A 23,791-nucleotide genomic window follows, 5' to 3' on the forward strand; every position below is an offset into this window, starting at 1 on the left:
CAGTTGTTTCAATCACAGTTGTGACAGATGGATAGTTTAGCAGATGACAGCTCACATCAGAGTATCAACAAGGCAATGACAGGGCAGAAGACAGATTATGTTTCTGTGTTGCTCCATCATGTTCAAGCTTGGTGAAGAATGGATGCAGCTACACATCACTGCTGCAGGATTAGGAAAACCCTCTATGGATCTGTTTGTTCTAAACTGGAATCTATGTGAACATTGTCTATGGATGCCCTGTGTGGATGGATGATGATAGAATAGGTATGGAGAAATATCCTGAGACAGATTGGCAGCTGATTGATTGATGTGTTGTTTTTCCAGTGCATTGACCTCAGTGACTCGCTGAAATTTACTTCTTGTGGTGACATTGTTCGAGTTCATCTACATTCACTTTATCCCCACTTTTGGTGATTGAGAACATTGTTGGCATTCAGTGTTTCACCATTTCTTCATTATCTGAACCTGACTGACATAATCATTTGCCTTGCTAGCCTAATGATCCCCAGCTTAGCAACAGCACTCATGGACGCTCTGCTGTTTTATAAAAGCATTCGAGTTATTGATAGGGTCCCTGATGTACAAAGGGACAGCTGGGTGGGGAGTTGATGTTCACACTCATTTCTGAATTCAAATTCGCTCTCAGCGTAAGAGTAATTGCTTTGTGTGATTCATGGCAGCATCGTGCATTTGGCTGACATGAGTGAAATGCGTGTGTTTGGCCTTACTAAATTCAGCAGTGTGTTGTAACCTGAGGATTTGCACTGCTCATTTCTCCAGGCGCTTGTCCTTGGTTATTTACTGCTGCTTGCTGGGCTCGTTGGCAATGACAAAGCAGACATTTGTGAGGCTTTTACTTTTCTTCTTTTTTTTTTTTTGTTCTTGCCTGAGTATTTATTGGTCTGAATCCATCACACATATATACATCTTAGATGTTACACATTCATAATGTTTTAAATCCTCATATATTTTTCACCTTCTTTCCTCCAGTTTATCATGCTATCTTTGATACTGTGGTTCCCCTTTTTCTGCCATACTGATCTTTGGGAGGTGGTAGTAGGATGATAAAATCAAACAATCATTAGTCTTAAGTATTTCTTTCCCACTGTGGGTGGTTTGACTTGTGATGGCTCTAGAAGCACAACTGCTAAACCCCTCGCATAAAAATCTGTGTAAACGGTTTATTTTTCTATCCACTTTGGGGGCAATAAGTGGAAACAGTTCCATAGTTTCTAGCCTTCTGATTTATGTAAGTTACCTGTACCGAGTGAATCCTGCCTCAACAGTGGCTGCAAAACGCTCGAGCTTCCCTGCAACAAATAAAGTCCATCACTGACACTTCTTTTCACTCAGCTTTTGGTCTCCTGGAGAAAAGAGACTAAAAGTGACTTCTTTCACATGACATTACACAATCATTTTTCTCATTATTTGCATAAAGTATTGATTAAGTACTGATTTGTACTACTTTTGTGTTTCACTTTTTCTGTTTGTCCTCCTGCAATCCCTCTGTAATCAAGAGATTCCCAAAACATGTTGAGCTTTAACTCCCTGTCCTCAGACACGAAGCTCGGGCGGAATGTGGCTCGAACCTTCCTGGATTACTACAAACTCAACAACCTCATCAAGGATAATAGACCAACTCACATTCAAAGGTTAAACAGCATGGCATCAAGGATGAATGAATATCAAATGGAATATGTTTAAGTATCCTCTTGTTTTAGCATATTGCTGAATGTCTCTCTGTTCTGCTATGTTCTGATCTTTAAGCCACCATCTCAGTAATTCATGATGTGTTTATGTCTCCAGCACTGAGGTGGTGTCCCAGACAGGCCGCAGCAATGCTGGAAAGGACACTGGTGTTGGGAGAGACACAGCAGACAGAACAAAGGAGCAAAACCCGAGTGTCAGACACTAGACAGTCAGACCGACACATTCTGAGCATGTATAAAATGCAGAGCACTGTGGCAGGAGAATCCTTCACACTTCATTGCATTTATAAGCTCCACATCTCCCTGGCTATAAAGACTTATTTGCACTGATTTGTAACACTGGGATGACTGGCACTTGCAGCACTAAATTCAAAACAGGTTTCCTCCTGGGTTATTTGGTTACTAGAAAATGTGCACTATTGAAGGTGGAGACAGACTAGATCCTTCATTTAAATTCAGTATGAGGTATTCATTTGGCAGCTTTTTGTGGTAAAAAAAAAAAAAGAAAAAAGAATGCATGCACTGTTATAGACTTATTTTGTGATTTCACTGGACAGTTTTATTATCTTTGTTGCTAATATAATAAGTAATTAAATGCTTAAAAACTGAATTGTTCTGATGTACTTGCTGTTGTGTAACAATACTGGGGATTTTTATAGATATATGTACAACATATGCAGAACATCTGAATGTGTATGTTAAGCTGAATGTTTGCAGTGTTTATGTTAATCACAATATGGTCATATAGGTTATATATGTTTTTATGTTGCTAACTGCATGAACTTCAACATGTTAACAGTAGATATAAGAACACTTTACCATGTAAATCTAGGTTTAAATTTGAAGATGCTTGGTGGTACGTGTACCGGTATTATGTGAGCAAAAACGCATGGGTGAGGGCCAGAGCTTTGATTTGCTACTCTTTGGTCACGTGGGTCTACATCCGCTCGGTGACTGTTGCTGTTTGGCAGCTATGACAACGAACTTTGAATGTTAGATGGATGGCCACAATGAAGAAGAAGATTTCCTCTCCCAAAAAGCATGCGAGGTCTCTGAAATGTACCGTGTTCCTGGACATTCAGACAGTAAGTCTGCCAGTTCTTGTCTGTTTGGTACAAAAGTCCGAAATCAACTTGGTGCTACAGCTTTGTTAACGGAAGTTAGCTAGCAAGTTTACATCTTCCTCTCTCAGCAGTTCCACAAACAACCAGTTAGCTAACTAGCTGTAGCTAACTGTTGTCGCTTAACTTTAGCAGTCTTGCTGAGTGAGTGCCAGTATTGATGATAGGAGCTCGCTAGAAAGCGTTATTAAATTCACTCTTACTCTGAAGTAATATCATACTACAATATTGTCTATGCTGTAATATCCAAGTTTCCCTTTAAATCGTTTGAGGTTGTAAATAACACATGCCATCAAGGTTTCTTAACCAAGTAGTTATTTTTAAATAACTGTATATTTGGTCAAGTAACAGCTTTCAAAAGATTTAAAATGCTGAGGACGTTATACATTAACTGAAATACCATATTCTGAAGCTACAATTTTATGTCTAATTATTCAAATGCCACTAATTACTTAATTTTTGTGCAGTGAATTAATTTTTCTAATTATGTTATTGAATGATATAATAATGGAAAGGTCTTACAGATGGGGAGGTTTGTACACCTATGACTCAGACTTTTTTTGATAAACTTTCATTTTACTTTGCTTGTGTTACTGTATGTTCAACATACGTTCATAACAGTTACATTTACATGTTTTTAAACTGCTTGTAGGATATGCAGTAATATTCTGTGTAATTTCTCCTTCTTTCGTGATCAGAAACGTGATAAATTAGTTCACCAGATGCTATCTGTACATCATCATAGACAAAATGGACAAATGAGTATCCACTCAAATTTAATTAATTTTGATTCAGCCTTGGGTTTGAGCTTGAATTTGCACGTCCGTTTGTCTACCAATCAAATCAGTGGATGCACAGGCTGAAAAACATTTGATTCTTACTATCTGACAAAACATCCACGGCCTCTGAAGAAATTTTCAGTTTTATTGGATGTTTTCTAACATATACTAGAAAACTAATCCAAAAGCCCTCAGATGACACAAGCTACATGCATTTTATGAAGTAATGGAAATAGATAGTTTGTTTATTATGCTGGATTTTAGCATATTCTAAGCAGCCATTTGCTTTCAAATCCTTTCACCACAAGTTATAGCCACAATGTGTGCTTGTTGAAATGGGAGGAATATATGAATGCTTAAGGTACATGCTTAGAGCTTTATTGCTGGAACTTTAAAAAAAAAAAAAAAAAAGTCCAGCAATGTAACAATAAAGCAGCCGGATACCTGAATTGTTATACTCTACGCAGGTTACGTGCCCAGGAGTGCTTCTACACAAGAGGAGTGATATCTACCTCAGTGTGTGCATCATGGGCCAGTACAGGAAGACCCAGTGTTTGCCCCCTGTGTTCCCTTTAAAGTTCCAACACAAAATGGTTTTTGTCAAGGTGAGACTCATACGCTTTAAGGGAGTAATAAAGGGCGTGACCCTGTCTGGGACACACAATTGACATCTGTCTCTGGTTGTTTCGTTCAGACTCAGCATCAGAGGCAGTAAAAAGTTTGCTGGTTTGACCTCACAACTCTTGCAGGACCATAACATTTATTGACTGTACTTTTATCTACTTTGGAACGAGAAAAGTTCTTTGCCTTTTGAGTTTTGTTCTTAGCTGCAAACACATTACCTTGGGTCTGTTTACATCTGTAATTGGTCGCCGATATTGACAATAAGGCCGCAGTGCAGATTTTTAAATTAATTCATAAGATTGTAAACAGCAACTTTCCAGTTTGATGCTACCAGCCTTCCTCTAGATAAAAAGGAACACTTTTTTTCAGTAGGCAGAAAAGAATAGTTGGATACTCTCAGCCTGATCTTGTTATAAGTATTGATTCATTCCGCCTTTACTCTCTCTGTTTTACCAGACTTTCTCTGGCGTTGTTGACCCTGCTGATGTTGCTGACCTCCTTGAAGGTAAATGGCCATCTGGGATTTGCTTTCTCATCTCTTAGGCCCGAATACTATTCTTTGCAAGCTTATAGGCTATTAACTGAGATAGCTATCATCAGCTCAAAGTCTGTTTATACTTTCTTTCCTCATAGCTGACACAACGTCTTTTGAGCTGATTCAGTTGGTCCCTCCAGGTATGTTTTCTGATGATGCTGTATGGGCATATTAAGTCAACACGGTATCCAGTTATTACTCTGAAAAAGCAGGATCTTTAACTTAGATTGTGTGTGTGTATTTATTTATTTTTTTTTAAATTTATCCTGTCTGTGTATGATTCTCAGAGGGTGAGATCCTAGCCATGACGGAGGAGTGCAGCAGAGATTTCCTGTACCCTGGTCCCAGATTGAGTACCAGAGAAGGAGTTGCAGAGAGAGAAATACTGATGAGAAGATCCTATACATTTCCTGTGAGCTGTTTTCAGTTTATGCCCTTTATTTTTTCCTAATCCTCCTCTAAGACTTGGACTAGCACATTTCAGGGTTTCTGTGGGTCAGTACAAGAGTTGAAAAGTTATTTGCTGAGTGGGAACAATAGGCACATTTTTCAGTGGACTTTCTGCTACTTACAGCAAAATGTTAATGCGGCTTTTATAATCTTTCTGCTGATCACGTCATTGCTCACGTATTATGAGAGAAGGAATACTCAATCGGATATGGATTTACACTCATCTGATACAAGAAAGTGATTTGATAAAAACATTTTATGCACTGGAATGTCATCCCATGAACAAATGTTAACCACGTAGTGCACACCTTTCACTTTGGTTTTCCTTTTATTCCTCACTGACTGACATTATCAGCTTTGTACTGTTATAATTGGCTTTGATCTTAGACATTATAAATTCATATTCTGTATTTTCCTAAATAACCTATGTTCCTAGCTGGTACTTTTCCACTCTGCTCATACTGCACAACAGATGACCTTAAATGGTCCAAGACCTTAGAAGGACATAAACAACTGGGTCAGACAAAACATCTCTATTAGGGCAGATAGGTCTGGTACATTAGATCCACGCCTAAAACAGCACTCACACACACACACATTGTTTATCACATCCAAAGAACACAACAAGGACAGCAGCTGGCCTGAGCATGTCACCCAAAACTGGCCAATTATACTCTGACTAGTGTGAAAACAACTTCTGTGAGATAAAGCTGGATATAAATATGACATGTTTCCGGATAACGGGGCTCGGCCTGACGGATTTCCTGCGGGAGCTCTGGCACTCCGAGTCCAGCGCTGCAATATACTCTACTTGTGACCACTAATAAATACTTTTTTAATAAACGATTTCTCCAGCTTGTTCTTGAGCTTCCAATGAAAAAATCGGGCTAACAGTACCTCCAAAGATAACTGGGCAATATCTGCCCTGTGTCAGAAATTTGCCTTGATCAAATTTGCATGGAATTGTTGTGTTAGTCGCTGTAATATAAGCAGCAAAACATACTGCCAAAGGAACAAAACATGTGGAATTCAGGAAAAAAAGATGGTTGGGTTGTGGCAGCAGAAGCTGTCTGTATGATGTGTCCTCCAGCTCACACCGTCACTGCGCCAACGCAGCATGGAAAGAAATATTGGAAGAATTGCAGCTCGTGAGTGAGCAGCAAACCTGCAGACATGATAAGCTGCACGCTGTCGCCAATACTGTTGTCATTTAATCAGTCCGTCAGCTCTTAGAAGCTACTTTACATTAATGCGGCGTTTGTGTCTGTGTTGCATTTCACAGTTGCAGCCAACTACTATTCAGCAGTTCTAGTCATCATACACGCATCAGACAAGATGTTGGAGTTCATTAGATGCCTGTCGCACAGCGTGGCTGCAGTGACTGGCTAATATACCACAGTGTCTGGCTGCCCTGAGACAAACAATTTTTCTTCAGAGAAAATGGCGTTTCCTTATGCAGCTTTTGACCATCTTAGGTGTGCAGAGAAAAAAGATGAGAACTTCTTGTGTCTTCTCAGTCGTCCCACATCTCATCTGTTTTCCTTTTTACCGTCTCTTTCTCTCTCTAACTCCCTCTGCTTTCACTCTTTCATCTCCACGCGTGCAGGTTGCTTTTCTGTCCTTGTCCTCCGAGGCCCCAACCGGCATATTTGAATGTCTTTAAACACCGGTCCCTTCACTGCTGCTGTTATGTGTTTGTGTTTGAGGCCTACGTAGCAATTTAGATGTCTCTCTCCAAATGTCAAATTATTTAAGCATCACTGGAGCCTTTCTCTTTTCTACAATCAGTTTTTTTTTTTTTCATAGATTGAAGATTTCTGGTTGTAAATTGGTGTTCCACGCAGCGCTTTCATCTGTCCTATTGTCTTCATCTCCCTGTTAAAAGTGTTTTGTTTGCTCTATTGTCCCTCTCCCTCCAGGGAATCTCCCCCAAAGTGGAGTTTACAACGACATCGGTCATAGAGGAGAGCGACGGGAGAGACAGCTGGGCTGCTTCGCCTGTGAGTCGTTTTAATACATCACGCACACATACTCACTGTTTCTTTTACATCAGATGCGCTGTTTGCTCGTGGTCTGGAAATATGGACTTTGAGCAAGCCACACCTCTATGAAAGCGTTGACCGCAGCTACAGCATTGAAGATTGATCTCAAGAGGGCTTTAATGAGCGGTATCGCTCGCCATCGCGTTTGTCTGTTTTAACCATACATACCCATCCTCTATTGTTGCCATGGCTACCGCATTTATCAATCCATATCACCAGTGTTTCATGGGTGTTTGTTCTCTCCTTGTGAATGCATTCATGGGCAGGCAGATAGTGATGCTGATAGTGAGACTTTTGTCACGTGCGCAAGAGTTTTAACACGACATGTTCATTTTTTTTTTTACACCATCTCTACTTGTATCTCTGCAACCCATCTTTGGGTGTTCTTCGTCCTTTCACTACTTTTTTCAGTACTTTAATTTTATGACATTACCCGGGCAATGAAAAGTTGTGATAGAGATTATGCTGTTGGTTGTATTTTTTTTTTTGTTTCAACCTTGCATATAATTGTTGTGTTTTACCTCATTTTGTTTTAGCAGACAAAGACTCCAATTGTGGACTGAAAAGGAAACTAACTCTAACTCTAAAAAAAGAGTTCAATTAAAATCTTTCACAATCAGCTTGCACCATATGATCCATCATCCAGTGGCTGGCATGTTGTGCCAAACACAATACCATGTATTTCCCAGGTGCAGTAACCTGAGCTTAGCTATTTGTTTAAATGGGATGTCACTGACAGCGAAGCAGATTGTCAGAGTGTTCTGCAGTGGCCCCTCAGGGAAATGTCGAGATCAGAGCACCGCTGTGGCTGTCAGACTGTAGGATTTCTCCATTTTCTCTCTCCTAATGGCTCCTCAGCATAGGCACTTCCCTGACTACATGTCCACCGAGCTGACAAGCCGTGTTGTATGCTAACAGAGCTTTAGGAGGATGGCGACTTCCACAAAGCTCTGAAACTCTACTGATCGGTATAGGCTCACTCCTAACCCGTTTCTTAACTCTTTCTTTGGCCTTTTGCTTGCACTGTTATTTTTTTTTTGTAAATCCAATATAAATTCCAAAAATGTATCCATTTTCAGCTGCGTTGTCTTGATAATGACATCGCTGGTATGTCAGTCAGGAAGTACCAGAGTTCACGTGTTTGACTGAAAACTTTGATGATAAGTCTATTTTCCCTCTAAATATTTGGTGTTTTCTGAAGCTATGGCAAATAGAAATACCTGCCTATGTTGGCTCAGTTGCTGGATGGTGCTTCCAGGAAAACTAAACAAGTAAACAAACACCAGGTCTTCTTCTAAGATTTGTCTGAGTAGCCTCTCTAGTAAACCTTTCTTTAGAGCCAACACAAGGTTCACGTTAACGTCCATTCAGCGCATTTAAATTTGCTACAAGACATGCATGTCCTTCATGTCTTTCTGTGTTTTTCAACTCGCCCCATATTGTAGTCACTGGGAACGTTTCAGTTTTATCTAACTGTTGGCGTTTTGAAGCGTTCAGCTCGAAGCAGCCTCGCAAAGCGCCCCGGCATGTGGACTATTAGCTTTGTTGTTTATCACACAAACCCATTGGTGGAGATCTCAGCTAATCACATTATTCAAGCCTCCGCTCCTCTGCCAGTGACAGAAGAAAAAAGACTCGCCCTCAGTGTCCATCCACTAGTGACGAGGCGATAGAAGAGCTGAGGGAAGCCAGAGATGATGGGGGATTTGGAAAAGAGGGCATACTGGTCTTAATTCCACTATGTCTGATTATCGTCAAATGGCAGCTTTGATGATGATTTATTCATCATTTAGTTTCTCTTAAAAATAGTTTTAATGTGGTGTGATTTCCCTAATTAGCATTTAGATTATCTTTGTTTTACAGCCAGGCAATGCCTCTTTATCATATTAGACTGGAGATGGCCATCAAATGCAATTAACATTTTATCTTAACTTATTTATCCTCGCTTGGCATTACCTGCAGGAAGTGGGATATTGCATGGGAGAATGATGTTAGTGGCCATTAGAGTTATTGAAGTAATTCTGCCGAGGTTGTCTCCATGGCAGTGCAGACTGTGAGAGCCGCTGTTGTTATAACACTTAAGTGGAATCATTTAGCTAATGGTTTAATGGTTTTGTCCAGCGAGAGAAAGTCTGTGTCAAGAGTGAGAGTAACGGTCTTAATGGATAAAATGGATGTCGCTTTATAAAGGAACAATCTGTGCTCTGCAGAGAAATTTGATCTCCTCAGAAGTGTCACCTTAAAATTAAAATCTGTGAGTAGCTGAGCGTGTTACAACAGCATTTTTCTCTCCGTTGTTCTGTTCTCACACCCCAGACCTGCCGTCTCTCTCCAGTGAGGCCATCTTTAACCCCATCTAGGCAAAGTTCAACAAAAAGGCCTTCACCAACCCGTGGGCAGGTTTCCAAAGCAGATATTGCCAGGAAAGGTGGGAAGGAAAAACCTCGTTTTGAGGCTGGAATCACACACTCTGTGCCGTCATCAGCATCCAGACCTGCTCTCTCATCCCCATCCGGCTGCAGTCCAAAGAAAAACGAGAAGGAAAGAAAGGAAAGAGTTTCTGTGGACGCCGGCTACCAACAGCCCACGGTTTCCTCAAGAACACGATCCCTGTCCCCGTACACGCACCGTAAGATGTGCCAGCTCTCTGAGGACGCCAGGCAAAGACTCAGCCATCTCCAGCTCGGGCCTCACCACTTTAGGAAGGAAACCGTGAGCCAGCAGCCCTTCTTGGTGAGTAACATTAGATTTATTCCCCCCGAGCTGAAAACGACTGACAACATAATTGCGTGATGGTTTGTTTAATGCCAACAATACGCGTGTTCGGTGCACAGGGGTTACAAGATTAATACGGTCCTGAGTTGATGTAGTTCAAACCACAGTGGGAGCTTCCCAAAATTGGCCTTAATCATTCGAGCAGATTAAGTGGAGGGCATAACAAGAGAGTGGTGTTAATCTTTTACTTGAGCTGTTAATGCATATTGACGTCATGAAAGTGTTTCATCTATATGTGCAGGGAATATAGTCAATTATCCTCACGGAGGGACTTGTGCAGCTTTAATAGCACACACGTTATATTTAGACCCAAACTGGATTATATGTTAAAACGTTAATCATGGCCTTAGTGCTGCTATCGGAGATTTACATATGAAAGGGGGTGATTTTGTGATTACACAGCCTTTGGGAGGAGGGGGGGGGACTCTAAAAGTCGATGGACAGGAAGAACGCAGCCCCCGAGTCCGCCGCCTCTCCCTGCAGCTGCTCCCCATTGCATTTCTGCGTCTTCCTTTACATCAAAACTAATCCTGAGTTCTGAGTATCAGAATCCACTTAAATGCTGTAAATACAAGATACGATTCGCTCCTGCGTTTGGTTTGTCACACGTGAAAGGAACTTGCTTGAATACAATGGGTGTTTCATTAAAGAACAGGAGCAGGCTTTTCTGCCTCTGCATTTCCTGGGGGGATCGTCTTTGTATAATTAACCCCATTAATTGAGAGTCAAGCTGCAATTAACAAATAGACACTTAATGAAGTAGTTTAGCCCCACGGTGAATGCATTATCAATCGAGTTTCAGTGCTTCAAACCTTGTTTGTGTGTAGAGAAAAACACATTCCTATAAATAATCCAAATTATGTTGATAGCTGCAGGTTTTTTTTTCTCTTTGTTTTCTTTAAACCTTGTTGTGATCTTCCTGGGGAAATTACTTGGGGCTGTGATGACAAACAAATGGCTTAAAACGCTTTTATTTTATGTTGCATAAACTGAGAGAAATGTGTGATTATTGTACTTTGATGTTAATTTACACACTTCTTGTTTGAAGTTGGTCATTAGTGGGATTGATTAAAGGATTCTGTTGAGATGTCAAGAGAAAAATATGCCGTACGTGTTTGTTACCATGTAAACAAAATCATTCAGAGTGGGCTGCTTTTTATGGTAACTTTGCTCTGTTGTTCCAGGTCTCTTGTTGCAGTAATGTATCTGGGATGGGAACGCCTTCCTCCTCGGCACTAAATGACAGCATACATCAACGCTCCGTCAGCTTCACTGCTGGTCACGCAGGTTGGCCTCGAATTCTCACTTAAACAAATGCACGCACTATTGCACATGTAGTCTCACGAACTGATTTCCTTTGTAGCACCAAAAGCAGGTAGTCTGATGAGAGCAATTGTTTCTACTTTCTGATCTCATGTCTCCAAAAACATCTTCATGAAAAACACACCGATATGTCCTCCTTAACAACGTTTAAGAAATTTACAGGATTTCATTTTTAAGGGAAGTACTGTAGACGTTCTACTCTGACTTGTTCAGTTTGATTAAAAATCTTTGTCCATTTGTAGACTCTTCTCTCCATGGAAGTTACAGACCAAGAACAGCCAGAGTAAGTCTGATTATTATTATCTCTTAAACTGGCACATGCACTTATGCAGTAGAGAAATGTGTTGTGAAGATGTGAAGATTGCTTTTACCTTTATGCAAGTAACAAGATGTTCAAACGTAAAATGGAAAGCCCTATTCTCATGTCCGATTACAAAAAAAAAAAGCCTGCAACTTTTCCAGGTGGGATCATCCTCAGTGAGGGTCCAGTTGTTCCCAGAGACACCATCCAGGCATGAACCCCAGATCAAAAGCCCAGTGAGAGGTTCTGCCTCAGCTCAGTCCAGCCTGAATGTGTCAGACTCCAGAAGTCATTTGAATGTCAGGAACACTTCCCTGAGAGACAGGTAAAACTCTTCCTCTGGCAGGATTTCAAATTCAATCAAACCTTTTAAATAAAACACCAAATGGAATGGAATGGAATAGAAATAGATGTGATTGCTTCAGTTTTAGAAAATCCCATTCGGCACAGTGCAGCCGAATATTGCAAATATTCCGCCACACAACAGGATCCGTCGTGTCGTGTGATATGTGTCGCTTTTACAGAAGACCTCATTAATGAGCAGAAAAGGTGCCGAGCGAGTTGCATCACTCTGTTTGTGTTCATACTTCACAAGTGGGCGAAGGTTCGTTTGTGTTGAAGTTGGGGTCAGAATCTAAATGGTAGAAAACGCTCGTTTAAAACTCAGGTTTTTCTACTTGCGGCCCGAGTGTTAGGTCTAAAGAAATTCATCGGCAAACTCGCGATCGCATCTCGTGTCCTCGCTCTCACGCCAAAACAGTATTGAACACAATCCTCTTGTTTTCAGGGGGTTTTTTTTCGTAGCGTTTGCCCTAATTTGATCCATGCGTGTAAATCATTTGTGTTTGCTCGAAAGATCCTAAAAGCAAAAGAGGCACCTGCCAGAGTTCCCGATTACCGTGTAAAGAAAATATATGGAAATCCCCCGAGGTGTTAGTCATACGCTGCCGCTTCTTTGCAAGTCTGTGTGTGTTCGTACGCGTCTAATCTTTAATTTTGATCGCACTCGATGGGCAGGATGAATTTCCCTTCACTTTTTAAATTACAGAAGCTGATGTCTTGTCATGTTTGTTCATTACTGCGGGAGAAGGCAGTGAGAAGGGAAAACAAAGAGGAAAATTGTATTGATTTCAGTTTCATCTTGAGACTGATGCATTTGACCTGATGCACACTTTAATATGTTCAGAGAGACCTTGTCATCGATCACAACAGCTGTGAGTTGAACACGCCGATGGGGCCGATGTTCCGTTCTGTTTGTTTGTTCGTTTGTGCATCCCTGTCCCTCCCTTCTCTGCTCAGTCCATAAGTAAACATTAAAATCAATGGACATTCTTAAACTGAAAAGTAAATTGAAGGAAATGAATGATACTTTCCTCACAATTGGAAACGCGACAGGATTTGTGAGGTGGGAGATTAGAGTTGGCCTCTGTAGATTCCCTCTGACAGGGAGAGGGGCACGTCTTTCCGTGAATCTTTAATCTGTGAAGAAAATGACAGATGCCAGTGGCAGAATTTGCCCCTTAAGCCTCTGAGTCTCAGTCTATTCATGTCTCCGGGTGATTTGTCCTTGATGATTTTTTGAAGCAGGTAGAGTTTATATGATTACAGATATGAAAAGCTTCTGTTCCTACACTGCCTGCCAGGACAGGACACAAGTCAATCTGTCAGTCATCACACCTCCACTACCAACAAATAGACGTGGATGAAAAGAAAGACTGGAATTCATTTTGCCGAGTTCAGTCTGCTTCACTGCCGGTGGCTAACATGCATTCATACAGCGTCGCTGAAGCACAGTTATTCCTCCAGCTCGCTCATGTTTGGGGTCTTTTTCAGTTTTACTTCGGAAAAGCAAAGTTTAAAAGTTGAGAAGCCAAACGAAGATAGTTTAGATTGAAGTGTTACTGATAACTACGTCTTTGAAATGTTTTACATCTTAAGTGTGTGTCAGCTCGGTATCCTCCCTTGTGTCTTACGTTTGGTTACAGCGCAGACTAGTGGACAAAATCAGCACCTCTCAGCACATCATGTGTTTCTCGATGCCTCTTTTATGACAAAGTCCTTCGATTTACATTCCCGACTGTCTGTTACATCTCTTCATATAGGATACTCGGCACTAAACCTGCTATCGTGGCAAGAATTCAATCGTTAACTTCGGCACTTGCAGTTTATAAATCCTTAACTAACTTAAGGACATCGTCTGACATCACGCCAGCAGCACAAATGTCGGTATGGTCAGAAACAGCCGTGTAACAAAAGACAGGAGCAACATTATGCTTTTTTTCTCTGTATTAGTTTGTGTAATATCTTTCTTTCCAGTGTCTTAATCCCTCACAAGTACTTAGAACACTTCCCCTTGACTTTTGCAAAATGTGATGGAAGCTTCTTTTTTTTCTTCTTAAATCCCTTTTTAATGTTGAGATAACCCTTAAAACTAAAAGGTGTCGATTCAGTCACTGAAATCATCTTAAAGACACAAAATTACTTGTACAAGAATAATAAATGAGTTTGGGGAGGACAAAAGTGTAACATACACAGAAGATATACACTGTTTTTTTGTACTCACACCATTGATTTTTGCCTGTCCACATTGATGAATTGTGTTTGTAAGCAGATTTGTCAAAATCAGGTTGAAAAAAAAAAATTGTCTCGTGCTCCACAGACTTCAGCTTCATCCATCCTACTGGGAGGAGATCCATAGCCGAGTCCAGAGGATTCTCCAGACACACAGAACCACCTGGGACCACTGAGTGAGCTTCTACCTTTAACCCACTGAAATGACTAAAAAGTGATAGAGGCTCCCAGGACAAATTTTTCACAGTTGAACCAGTGACAATCATCCGGTGTTTTTCCTTCATATTGTACAAGCCCAAAGAGACGGCAGCAGACTAACCCCCCCCCCCCAAAAAAAACATCTAGAAGATTTTATCTCTTTGATTCAAACCAGCTCACACGTGTCTGAAACGATCTCCCACTTAAAATGATTGAGATTTCAAACCTCTCTTGCACATGCGGCGCTATGCAAGCCCTTGATGCTCTTTAAAAAGGCAGGAAATTTGCAGGGGTTATGTTCAAAGGCGGCTGTAGCGGCGCTTTCCTCCCACCCATCCGCTCGGCTGCGTTTTTAGAATCGCCCCGATGGTGAAACCAAACTGAGACGATGTCTAATTTTTCGAAAGCTGTGTGAAAATTGGTTTGGTTATTTGAAAAAGAAAGGGAAGATTTTGTCTGTGTGGGAAGGAGACGTAGTAGATGTAAGCTGCAGCTGTTAAAAGGCTCATCTCTTGTAACACAAAAGAGAGGCAAGAAGGTAGCCAAGAGCCACCGTTGGGAGCCTGAGGAGAACAAGCGTAATCCTCAATGAGAGAGCAGGCGAAAAACAAAGAATGTCACGATGAAACGTCATTATTGTGAATCGGTCAGTTGTTTAACCTATGCGATAGTATTTCATGCTGCTCTCGCACTCGTTCACTTTTAATTATGCTAAATTTGAAGGACGTATTCTGCTTGACGTGATGGAAGTACTGTAAACCATCTTTTCCGTTTCTCTGGTCTATCTAATTAATGTCACAACTACATCATTTTAATACTGATGTTTCTGTTCAGAGGCAGGCAAGAGAAATGTCTCCCTTGTTACCGAGGCAGTGGGCGCCTGTCAGTAAGCTCACGGTTTAAGCTGTTAGCCGCGGCTCGCGCTAAGGAGCCGGACTGGTGACGTAAGTAACGTAAAAAAACTTTTTTTCAGCGTCAGAAAAGCTTGTTCACGTCCCACTGGGTTGCATCACCATGGCAACTTGCAACTACAGCTATAAGTATAAAACAGAGACTGATCGCTCAAAAGCCTGTTCCTGCTGACTTTAAAAGATTTGCAACTTTAATGGTCAATTTTTCTGATTTAAATCATCTTTGGCAAAACGTTCACATTCGTAACCACTCTTAGTTTGAGAAAACACAATCATAAACGGTCAGATCTATGCGAGCTTTAATGATGCTTGTGGGCAGAAATATGGACGTATTCGTTCCAATCTTTGGGAATCTTTTCCCCTCGTGCTGGCATTCCTTCAGCAGCTGGTTCCTCCCAGACTGCTGTAACTATTCAAACTGCTACATTAGTTTCATTTGGAAGAAATATGCAGATCCATGATTGTGACAGGCAATCTGATGCCAACTCCATCTGTTTTATATGAACGTAAACACAAGGAGAAACCATTGTGTGACACCGTTTAGCCAGACTGACAGTTGTTGACCTACAGAAACCCTGAATCTGTTGAACCCGCTTCCTAATACTGGCCCCAGGGAATAAGATCCAACCAGAAGGTTTATCCTTTATGACCGACTTGCTTCACTGTTCATTCTGCATTTAAGCTTTGTGCATTTTCCTTTTTTCCTCTTAATTATAGACCACACTTCTTTAAATGTGTACAACCTTTTAAACCACCCCAACATCTGCTGAAGTCAAGCTTTAACGTCAGATTATGAGCATTTAGAAGAGATTAAGAATCATTACAAACAATCAAAAAGGATATTTTTAATGGTTGTTGGTTTGGAAATTAGTTCATCTGAATTAAAAAGTTTCTGTTGTAAATAAGTGTTGTAAATACAGTCACTTTATGGTCAGTTAATCTTAAGCAATTAAGTGTCTTAAATGATGAGGATTCAAGCTTCACTTAATTAACTGTTTAATTTTCAAAATACGTATTAATGGACTCGTCTTCGACATCGCACCCTGTGTTGAAGGACTGAATATCAGTATGTATGAAAACCCTGCGAGAGTCAGTGTTCATCACATCAAGTCTTCAGATTTTTCTTCATCTGGAATTTATTCTTCTTCTTCTTGTTCCTCCTGCCCGCTCCCTGGGCTGCTTTCTCCGTCATAATGTGCTGGTACCTCTTTTTGTTTTGGCTGGAAAGAAAAGAGAATGTCTCATTTCAAGTTTGTGCTTTTAAAAGCAAAAAAAAAAAAAAAAAAAAACCTGGAAAATTAAAACATGACATCTAATATCTGCTCGATGTGTCTTATTTCACATTTTATTGTCCACTAGATTCATTGGGAGGCTACCTCATGAATTTGTGGAGAATTTGGTCCAGTGCGTCTTACACTCAATGTGAAAACAGCTTAGATGTTGTCAAAATGACTGCAAGAAAAACCTGCAAATGCAACTTTTTCAGGTTCATCCAGCTGTTTTCAAACTGATGAATCGAGACGATTGTGACTAACATTCAACCATGATCGCAATTACCTTTTAAAAAAATTGCAATAACACATTTTAATGAGTAATTACTGCTGTGACAGGCCTCGTCACAATTATCAAAAACCCTTCTGTACCGGATACACTGGTGCGGCAACACGGTGGCTACGTCCAGCTCTTATATATAATCTAAGGGTTCCTTAAAGTAATGAAGTCTTCCCAAACGGTGCTGATCTTTGCTGTAGGCGATATAGGAAGTGACCAGCGGCGCCACAGACAGTCTCAAATGTATCCCGACAGATGTTGCCGCAGAACTTTAAACCCTGGAACCTTCTTTAGCATCTAAATGAAGAGGTCTCAGTGTCAAAAAAACTATGCTGAAATAAAAACACCCCCGTGTCAGTGGGAGCAGGCTGTGAGCAGGCTGCTCGCACTCTGGCTGCTTTCGACTTGATGCGATTCCTCTGAGTGTTTATACAAGTGTATGATCGGTTCGTATTATTTTACACGTCCCACAAAAGACGGATTCAAGTCTAGAAGAATTTTTTTAAACGCCGTTTATTTGCTTCGCGTATGTTCACTCACTTCCTCCACGATTTTAATTACTGCCATTCAGTCATGAATAAACCAACACGAATCAAGTTGATCTCCAATGTGTGTGCGATTTTATCATTTCTAATTTCCCTTTGGGATAAATAAAGTAGCTTTTTCATTTCATTTCATGACTTTGTGCTGCAGTAAAAGTAGAAGCAGTAATACGGAAGCTGAGTATTTAGCACTTTATGCCAGTTAGGATGAGTACAAGGATCCGCTTCTAAAATCTACATGTAATAACACTGATTTAGACGAGGTTTATTCTCAGTTCAAGATCAACAGGTTTCATTCGTAGTACTTCACGTTTTAAACAAAAACTCTTAAACGTTCAGTGTCATTAGCAAATCTAAAGTGTTGGGTTCAGTTGTCTCTTCTTAGCGCTGTTTTCAGAGAGACACTTTTTACATCTAACCATCGTTGCATTAGTCTGTCGGTAGCAGTCTATGTCGTACTATTTATTAGTAGATGTTGAACTAGTTTTCCATTTGATGGAGTGCCAGCGAGGGGGTTCACGGAGGATTTTAAATGGGCTTTGACTGGGGGTTAAAGCTGCCCGAGCTCAGTGGAAAATAACTGACATTATGAGTATTTTCCACTTACTGTCTGAAGTCGGCGTCAGCCAGGAGCTCCTCCACCATGGTTCTCTTCCTCTCTTTCTTGGGAACACGGGAATGATAGAAGTCGACTGGGCTGTCCACCACCGTGCCAACCTGTATCGCACACATAAAACCATCACGCCTAAATAATCTGAACGTGTGAATACCGCAGACTTTAAAAGTCTGTATTTGTAACCTTGTGCTTCAGAAGTTCTCCTAAATGTAACGTCCTGAAACAAAACGTTGGAACAGCATGCAACATTTCTGAGTTTGTAGAAGAAATTTAAGGAGACATCACGCACCTGGAAATATTTGGGAAAGCCGTCTCTGTCGTTCTTCTTGTAGAATCTCTTGGGATCCAGCGAGCGTCTCATCTTCAGGACGTGCAGGTCTTCTTTCAGCTCCTGAGTAATCTCCGGGGCCTTCATGTTAAACCACCCATCTCCTGTAGTTTTCTCCCTCTCTGCCTGGAGGAGGAGGAAAAAAAAATGGAATTCAAAAGCACTGGAATCACAGATTTGGATCACAAACAGCTACCGTAAAAATACCGTTGTGATGACAACAGATGGGAACGGATAAAACAAACGATTCCTGTGTGGAGCTTACTTTGTGTTTCAGCTTTAAGGCTTGTTTCGATTCACTGTACGGAGGCACTGCGTCCTTCTTTTCAAAATCCGGTCCAATCACGCTCTTCTTCATCGCCTGTGGACGGTAACGCAAACTCTGTGACCACTTCACAGCTCAGAGATTATAAAGGTCAAAGTAGAAAAAGAAATAATGGAAAAGAACCCGCGAACACCACCTGAATAACTATGAAGTTCATTATTCATTCCGCCCCTCAGATCACCTTCAGAGAGGAAAAATAAAAATCAATCACTTATTTACCTCTTCTTGGATCTTCTTTTCCTTCAGTTTTTTCACTGAACTGGAGACAGGTTTTGATTTGCTGCCATCGAAACTGATGTATAAGCCCCCGAGCTCCTTCACTCTGATGCCGGGGTCAATACGGCTGGACAACTCTTTTCTGAAATTAATAGGCACAGAGAAAATTCCTCAGCAGCAGCGGTCATGTCTCATTTCTCACCTCTAATGATGCGTTTGAAGCGTGTGGCTCCACCAGCCGCATGCAGTCATTCATTGAGTTGCCATTTTTAAGTATGGAATGACCAAAAAGCTGCTACTAACAGGTCTCGTCTGTGTGTAAAAGACTGATACGTCTCTGCCTCTTTGTGACAGAACGTCACCTCAACGAGCCACACGGCACGGCGCTGGATTTCAGCACCGTCCGATTACAGCTTACGAAGCACCAAATAAGGGACGATGCAAAGGTTAAAAGATAGTCCCCGATGAATGCTTTATTTCCTGTTACTGAGATCATCTAAAACTGGAGGTGCCGAGCACTTCTACGACTGTGTTTAACCTCGTTTGAGAGAAGTTGGTTTGGGGCCAAATACAGGCCAAGGAAGAGTTGTAAGGACCTAAATATTCCATATTGTTGGTTTTGGTCTTAGCATTTATCCTGCTGTAGAACCAGCTGCATCGTTCTTATTTAGGCCTCTGTGTGTTGAAATGGGGTTTAAGCTTAAAACCTAAAAGCTACTGTAATCTGATGTCATATCTAGAAAATAAAATAAATAATAATAATAATAATAATGACTGTGCCACGTTCTCCAATCAGGATACAGTCCAAGGTTAGTTTCGCTTTATATCCCGGCTTGAAAGAATTAGCTTTCATGTCTTTTGTCAAAAAGGTCAATTCTTAAAATCCTGCATTAACTAAGTTTTGTTCATTGAAATTGCCTTGATATGCTGATCTACAAACGTGTTACATGACGATGCAAATGTGTGACGGATGAAAAGCTGCTCGAGGGCATCTGTTCCCTGAGGGAGAGCGGATGCTGCTTTGGTGTGGACTTCATCACCAAAACGCTGTGGAACATGCTGAAGGTGAGAGAAAAAGCTAAATAACTGCTTAAAAAAATAAATTAAAAAAAATAAATTAAAAATTCAGCCCAAGTTGCAGATTTTTCTACATTTATAATTATGCGCCAGAGAAAAAATAAAGGTTCGAATGCGGAAGATACTGAATCAGTTCACATAATATCAAAAATTCATTAGCATGGTAATGCTGATCAATGCAGAAAAAGGTGGCCGAGCAAGAAGTCCGACCAGCACCGTCTGTGTTAGAACACGGAAGCACGTTGGCTTGTAGGAAGTCCAACTAAAGTATTCTGGAAACAGAACAAACATGAGAAACCATGTTACACGTTTCCAGCCGGGAAAGAACCGAGCCACCCGACTGCAGTCGCTGCCAGCCAGAGGACCACTGAGTGAGAAAGGATTTGCATCGATGTATCAGTCTTCAAATCAGGGCTTTTGTGACAATGCTGCACACTTTGGAGCCGATTTACAACGCTCCACATCAGAGATATTTTAATGCCACAGTTCCCGTTAGGATACTGGAAGTAGAATAAATGTGGATAATGCATTAATTACAGTAGTCGCACAGCAGCCCTCTGAATCCTAACTGGATTCTGAGCTGCTTAAAAGATTTTCATTCTGAAACTACCACCTACAATACTTACAAATGAGAGTTTCTACTTGAGAACAGGACTTTTGCGTCTTCGTCGTCATCATCGTCATCCCCATCCTCATCCACAAACTCTTCATCCTCCTCCTCCTCCTCCTCTTCAGCTCTTTTGTTCGGAGCCTCCTCTTCCTCTTCTTGCCCCTCTCTGTAGTAAAGCTGGTCAGCATCTTGTCCGGGCCGTGGGTCGATCATAAACAGTCCTTGAACTGAAGCCCCCGCTGCCTCTGACCTGTTGGAGGGCTCTCCTCCCTCCTCCACCCCGTGCTCAAAATCTTCCTCATCAGAAACTTCCCGCTCCTCCTCATCGAAATCCTCCTCATCATCACTGCTGTCCAGCAGGCTGATAATTTTCCTACTCTGGACGACGACGTCTTTAGATTGCTGCTCAGGGTCGGAGTCGACCGTGACCTTGTGCTGTTGCCGTGATGTTACCTGGATGGGCTCAGTCTGGACCGCACCGGTGTCAGCTACCTGCTCAACATTCATTTTCGACGAGCCGACTTCCATTTTCTCCCCCGCATCCAGCTGAATCTCCACATCTGCATCCAGAGGCTTGTCTGCCTGCGACAGGTCCGCAGCTTCCTGCTTCTCCTCTGAGGCCTTCTCACATATTGTTACTGTAACCGACGGGCAAGGCCCAGACGGCTCTGATGGTGGGATTGTTTCCTGCATCACTTCCATCTCCGAGGTGTCTTCGTCGTTATTTTCAGCAGATGGCTCCTCCTGCTGGTCCTTGCCAGTCACTGCGGGCTCACTGAGGGCCTTTTCCGAGGGGTCGACTTGGGAGATTTCTTCTGCGATGTCAGTCATCTCACTTTCTAATTTTTGTGTGCCTGCGTCACTGGAAGCGAGACCAGTGTTACCTTCTTGTTCTTCGGATGCTTGGGTCTCATGCTCCTCCAGCAGAGTGCAGTCTGCATCCACTGCGATGACTGTGTTTTCCAACTTTGAGTCATTTAATGATTTGTCTTCTTCAGCTGATTCTCCAGTATTTTCTTCAACAACCGTGCAGTCCTTGGCTGAGCGCCGAGAGGCCGGCGCTCCCCGACTGCTGGTCCCTGAGCCTGTGCGGCTGCTGCTGGGAGTTCCTCTGCCTCGGGTGGAGCTGGGGCTGCCCACTGGGGAATGCACGTCCATCACCTCAGAATCTGAATCCACGGCCTTAGGAGCTGCTGAGCTTGACCTAGTCCTTCTACAAGTGGTTAAACTGTAAGTGGATCCAGACTCAAACCCCTCAGAGTCACAAGATGGAGGCTCATTGACATCCAAGATGGCTCTTGCCTTCCCTCTTGCCGCCCTGGTCCGTCGACCCGTCTGGGCAGGAGACTGAGAGCTCTCCGAAAGCTCATCCAGGCGCATGGGAATAGGCCTAATTTGCCTTCTGGATCTCCGTCTTGAAGCGCTGGAGGTGCAGCTCTCGGCCTCTGAGAGCTCAGAGTCCTCAGTTTGTTGTTTGGCAGACGATCTGGTTCGAACAATTTTCCTCTGACTTCTCGTAACTCTCTGAGATCCAGAGCTGCATGGCTCGCTCTCCGGTGCCACGTCGACTTCAGCACCCCCCTCCTCGGCCTGAGCTTTGTCAGAACTTTCAGGAGCTGCCTTCTTCCTTGTGCTGCGACGGCTACTGCAGCCAGGCTTCGTTGCAGATATCGCAGAGGAGCACGACTCCACTTCAGATATCTCATCATCTGCCTGACTTCCTGCGCGGGGCTGTCTCGTTCTCCTTCTGGTGCGGGTCAGAGGGGGCTCGGGTTCAGACACTGCAGAGCAACAGGACTCCAGGTCTGACATGTCTGCTTCGTGGATGGAGCTCACTGGCGTGGAGGGCTGCTCTGGGCTGTGGAGCCTGGAAGCTCTGGTGCATCTTTTCTTTGTGGAGTTGAGGGGAGATGCTGGATGCTGGATCTCCACATGAGCGTGCTGCTGAGAGCTCTCTTCTTGTCTAGCAGCGTTCCTGGTTCTTCGACCAGTGAATGGAGTGGCCTGCGTAGAGGAAGAAAGATGGTTAATGGTAAAGAAGACTAACAGAAGGTTGTCCTTGACTCTTTTCTTTATGCTTGTTTGTTTACGTATCCCACCTGCAAACATCTACAACCAACTATAGAGCATCAGAACACTTTCCTACGCCACTAACCAGCTTGTAGCTTTCAGTCTATTTGTTCCTGCTGCTGCTTCCCAGATGCACGGCTGTATTTACAGCATAAAAAGCAGGAAAGTAACACCCTGTTCCTGAAAAGCTTGTAAACTGTCCGCTGAATCTGCTAAAACAAGACTAACGTCAGCTGATCGTCTGCTTTACCCCAAATGTTTTGTTTTCCAGCGACATCTGTCATAACATCGACATTGGTACAAACTCATGGGGAGTAGTGCCGCTCCGGTGTGTCCACGTGAGGCTTCAGCAGACACGCACGACAACTATTTGCCACGTGACAGATCTAATTCAGCGCGGATTAGATCTTTACAGCCCAGCTGAACGTTTCCAGCTCTAAAAATGTGACTCAGTAAACCATACCTGGACATCTGGCAGCTGCTCGGGGTTTGTTTTAACTGGCGAGCTCACGCGCACCCCTCTCCTGGTGGCCACCATCTTGCACGCGAGTTTTTTACTCTATCACTTCCGGTTTGATGCCCAGACCTTACTAATCGATACAAGGAGAGGCACAGGCCGACCAGACGATCGCAGTGAATCTTCCCCCCCCCCCTTGATGAGGTCACTGTCACAGATTTTTTCTTTTTTTTTGTAGATTCTCTGGTCTTCAACACCTCGGAACTCAAAAAGGAACAATTATACGGGAGGTAAAGTTTATATTAAAGCATATTTAAAAAGTGCTTTACAATAGACGGCCAGCAGGGGGCGACAGCTGTGATCATTTTAAACTGGTATCATATGATTTTAGTTATGAGGAACCAGCCTGCGCTGAACTGTAATATGACTGGACTGCTCTTGCACTGTACTTGTTTAATTTGTCTGTAAAGTGCTGAGGGGTGACGTGTTGTGAGATAGCGTTTTAAAAATAAACAGAATTGGATTTGATTATCTTGGTTTCATTATTCTTTGGTTTTCAGTGCACTCCTCCCTTGTATTTAAGCTACTTTCAAAGGAACAAAAGGCTCTAAAAAAGAACGGGTTGACATCACGATGGCTACATACATCTTTTATACACAG

The 23,791-nt window shown here is 42.2% G+C and overlaps 3 protein-coding genes across 5 annotated transcripts in view; 2 read left to right on the forward strand and 1 right to left on the reverse strand.

Annotated features, from left to right (window-relative positions):
* Window positions 1-1,915, forward strand: part of LOC140311949 (cytosolic carboxypeptidase 6-like) — a 265,883-nt gene extending 263,968 nt beyond the window's left edge. For both annotated transcript variants that reach the window (XM_072389569.1, XM_072389568.1), the window contains 2 exons: window positions 1,559-1,652; window positions 1,807-1,915. In XM_072389569.1, coding sequence (XP_072245670.1) covers window positions 1,559-1,652; window positions 1,807-1,915 — 203 coding nt within the window. The remainder of the gene's footprint in view (window positions 1-1,558; window positions 1,653-1,806) is intronic.
* A 794-nt stretch (window positions 1,916-2,709) lies between these two features.
* spata6 (spermatogenesis associated 6) lies at window positions 2,710-14,871 on the forward strand. The gene is made up of 11 exons (XM_072389571.1): window positions 2,710-2,794; window positions 4,077-4,214; window positions 4,690-4,738; window positions 4,867-4,908; window positions 5,056-5,180; window positions 7,138-7,218; window positions 9,577-9,993; window positions 11,220-11,322; window positions 11,601-11,641; window positions 11,821-11,984; window positions 14,319-14,871. The coding sequence occupies exons 1-11, from the start codon at window positions 2,711-2,713 to the stop codon at window positions 14,404-14,406; spliced, it is 1,332 nt and encodes a 443-aa protein (XP_072245672.1). The 5' UTR covers window position 2,710; the 3' UTR covers window positions 14,407-14,871.
* A 1,226-nt stretch (window positions 14,872-16,097) lies between these two features.
* Window positions 16,098-23,262, reverse strand: dnttip2 (deoxynucleotidyltransferase, terminal, interacting protein 2). 2 transcript variants are annotated; one of them, XM_072389566.1, is made up of 7 exons: window positions 23,138-23,262; window positions 20,621-22,608; window positions 18,921-19,059; window positions 18,642-18,737; window positions 18,338-18,502; window positions 18,040-18,149; window positions 16,098-16,559 (listed from the first exon to the last, which is right to left on the reverse strand). In XM_072389566.1, exons 1-7 carry the CDS (start codon window positions 23,210-23,212, stop codon window positions 16,445-16,447), a joined length of 2,688 nt encoding a protein of 895 aa, XP_072245667.1. In that variant the 5' UTR covers window positions 23,213-23,262; the 3' UTR covers window positions 16,098-16,444. The 2 variants fall into 2 exon arrangements, with proteins under 2 accessions (XP_072245667.1, XP_072245668.1); XM_072389567.1 differs by lacking the exon at window positions 23,138-23,262 and adding an exon at window positions 22,925-22,966.
* Window positions 23,263-23,791: the final 529 nt, after the last annotated feature.

The sequence above is a fragment of the Leuresthes tenuis genome, unplaced genomic scaffold, assembly GCF_036924035.1.
Source record: "Leuresthes tenuis unplaced genomic scaffold, fLeuTen1.0.hap1 SCAF_7, whole genome shotgun sequence".
NCBI classification, from domain to species: Eukaryota; Metazoa; Chordata; class Actinopteri; order Atheriniformes; family Atherinopsidae; genus Leuresthes; species Leuresthes tenuis.

Bases quoted from the DNA above. Each gene is read 5' to 3' on its own strand.
- spata6 (XM_072389571.1), top strand. From the start codon at position 2,711: ATGGCCACAATGAAGAAGAAGATTTCCTCTCCCAAAAAGCATGCGAGG. The intron at 4,215-4,689 runs GTGAGACTCATA...CTGTTTTACCAG, and splicing joins ACAAAATGGTTTTTGTCAAG to ACTTTCTCTGGCGTTGTTGA. The intron at 11,985-14,318 runs GTAAAACTCTTC...CGTGCTCCACAG, and splicing joins AACACTTCCCTGAGAGACAG to ACTTCAGCTTCATCCATCCT.
- dnttip2 (XM_072389566.1), bottom strand. From the start codon at position 23,212: ATGGTGGCCACCAGGAGAGGGGTGCGCGTGAGCTCGCCAGTTAAAACA. The intron at 18,150-18,337 runs GTGCGTGATGTC...TGTGCGATACAG, and splicing joins GCTTTCCCAAATATTTCCAG to GTTGGCACGGTGGTGGACAG. The intron at 16,560-18,039 runs GTAAGTGGAAAA...TTTTCTTTCCAG, and splicing joins GCTGACGCCGACTTCAGACA to CCAAAACAAAAAGAGGTACC.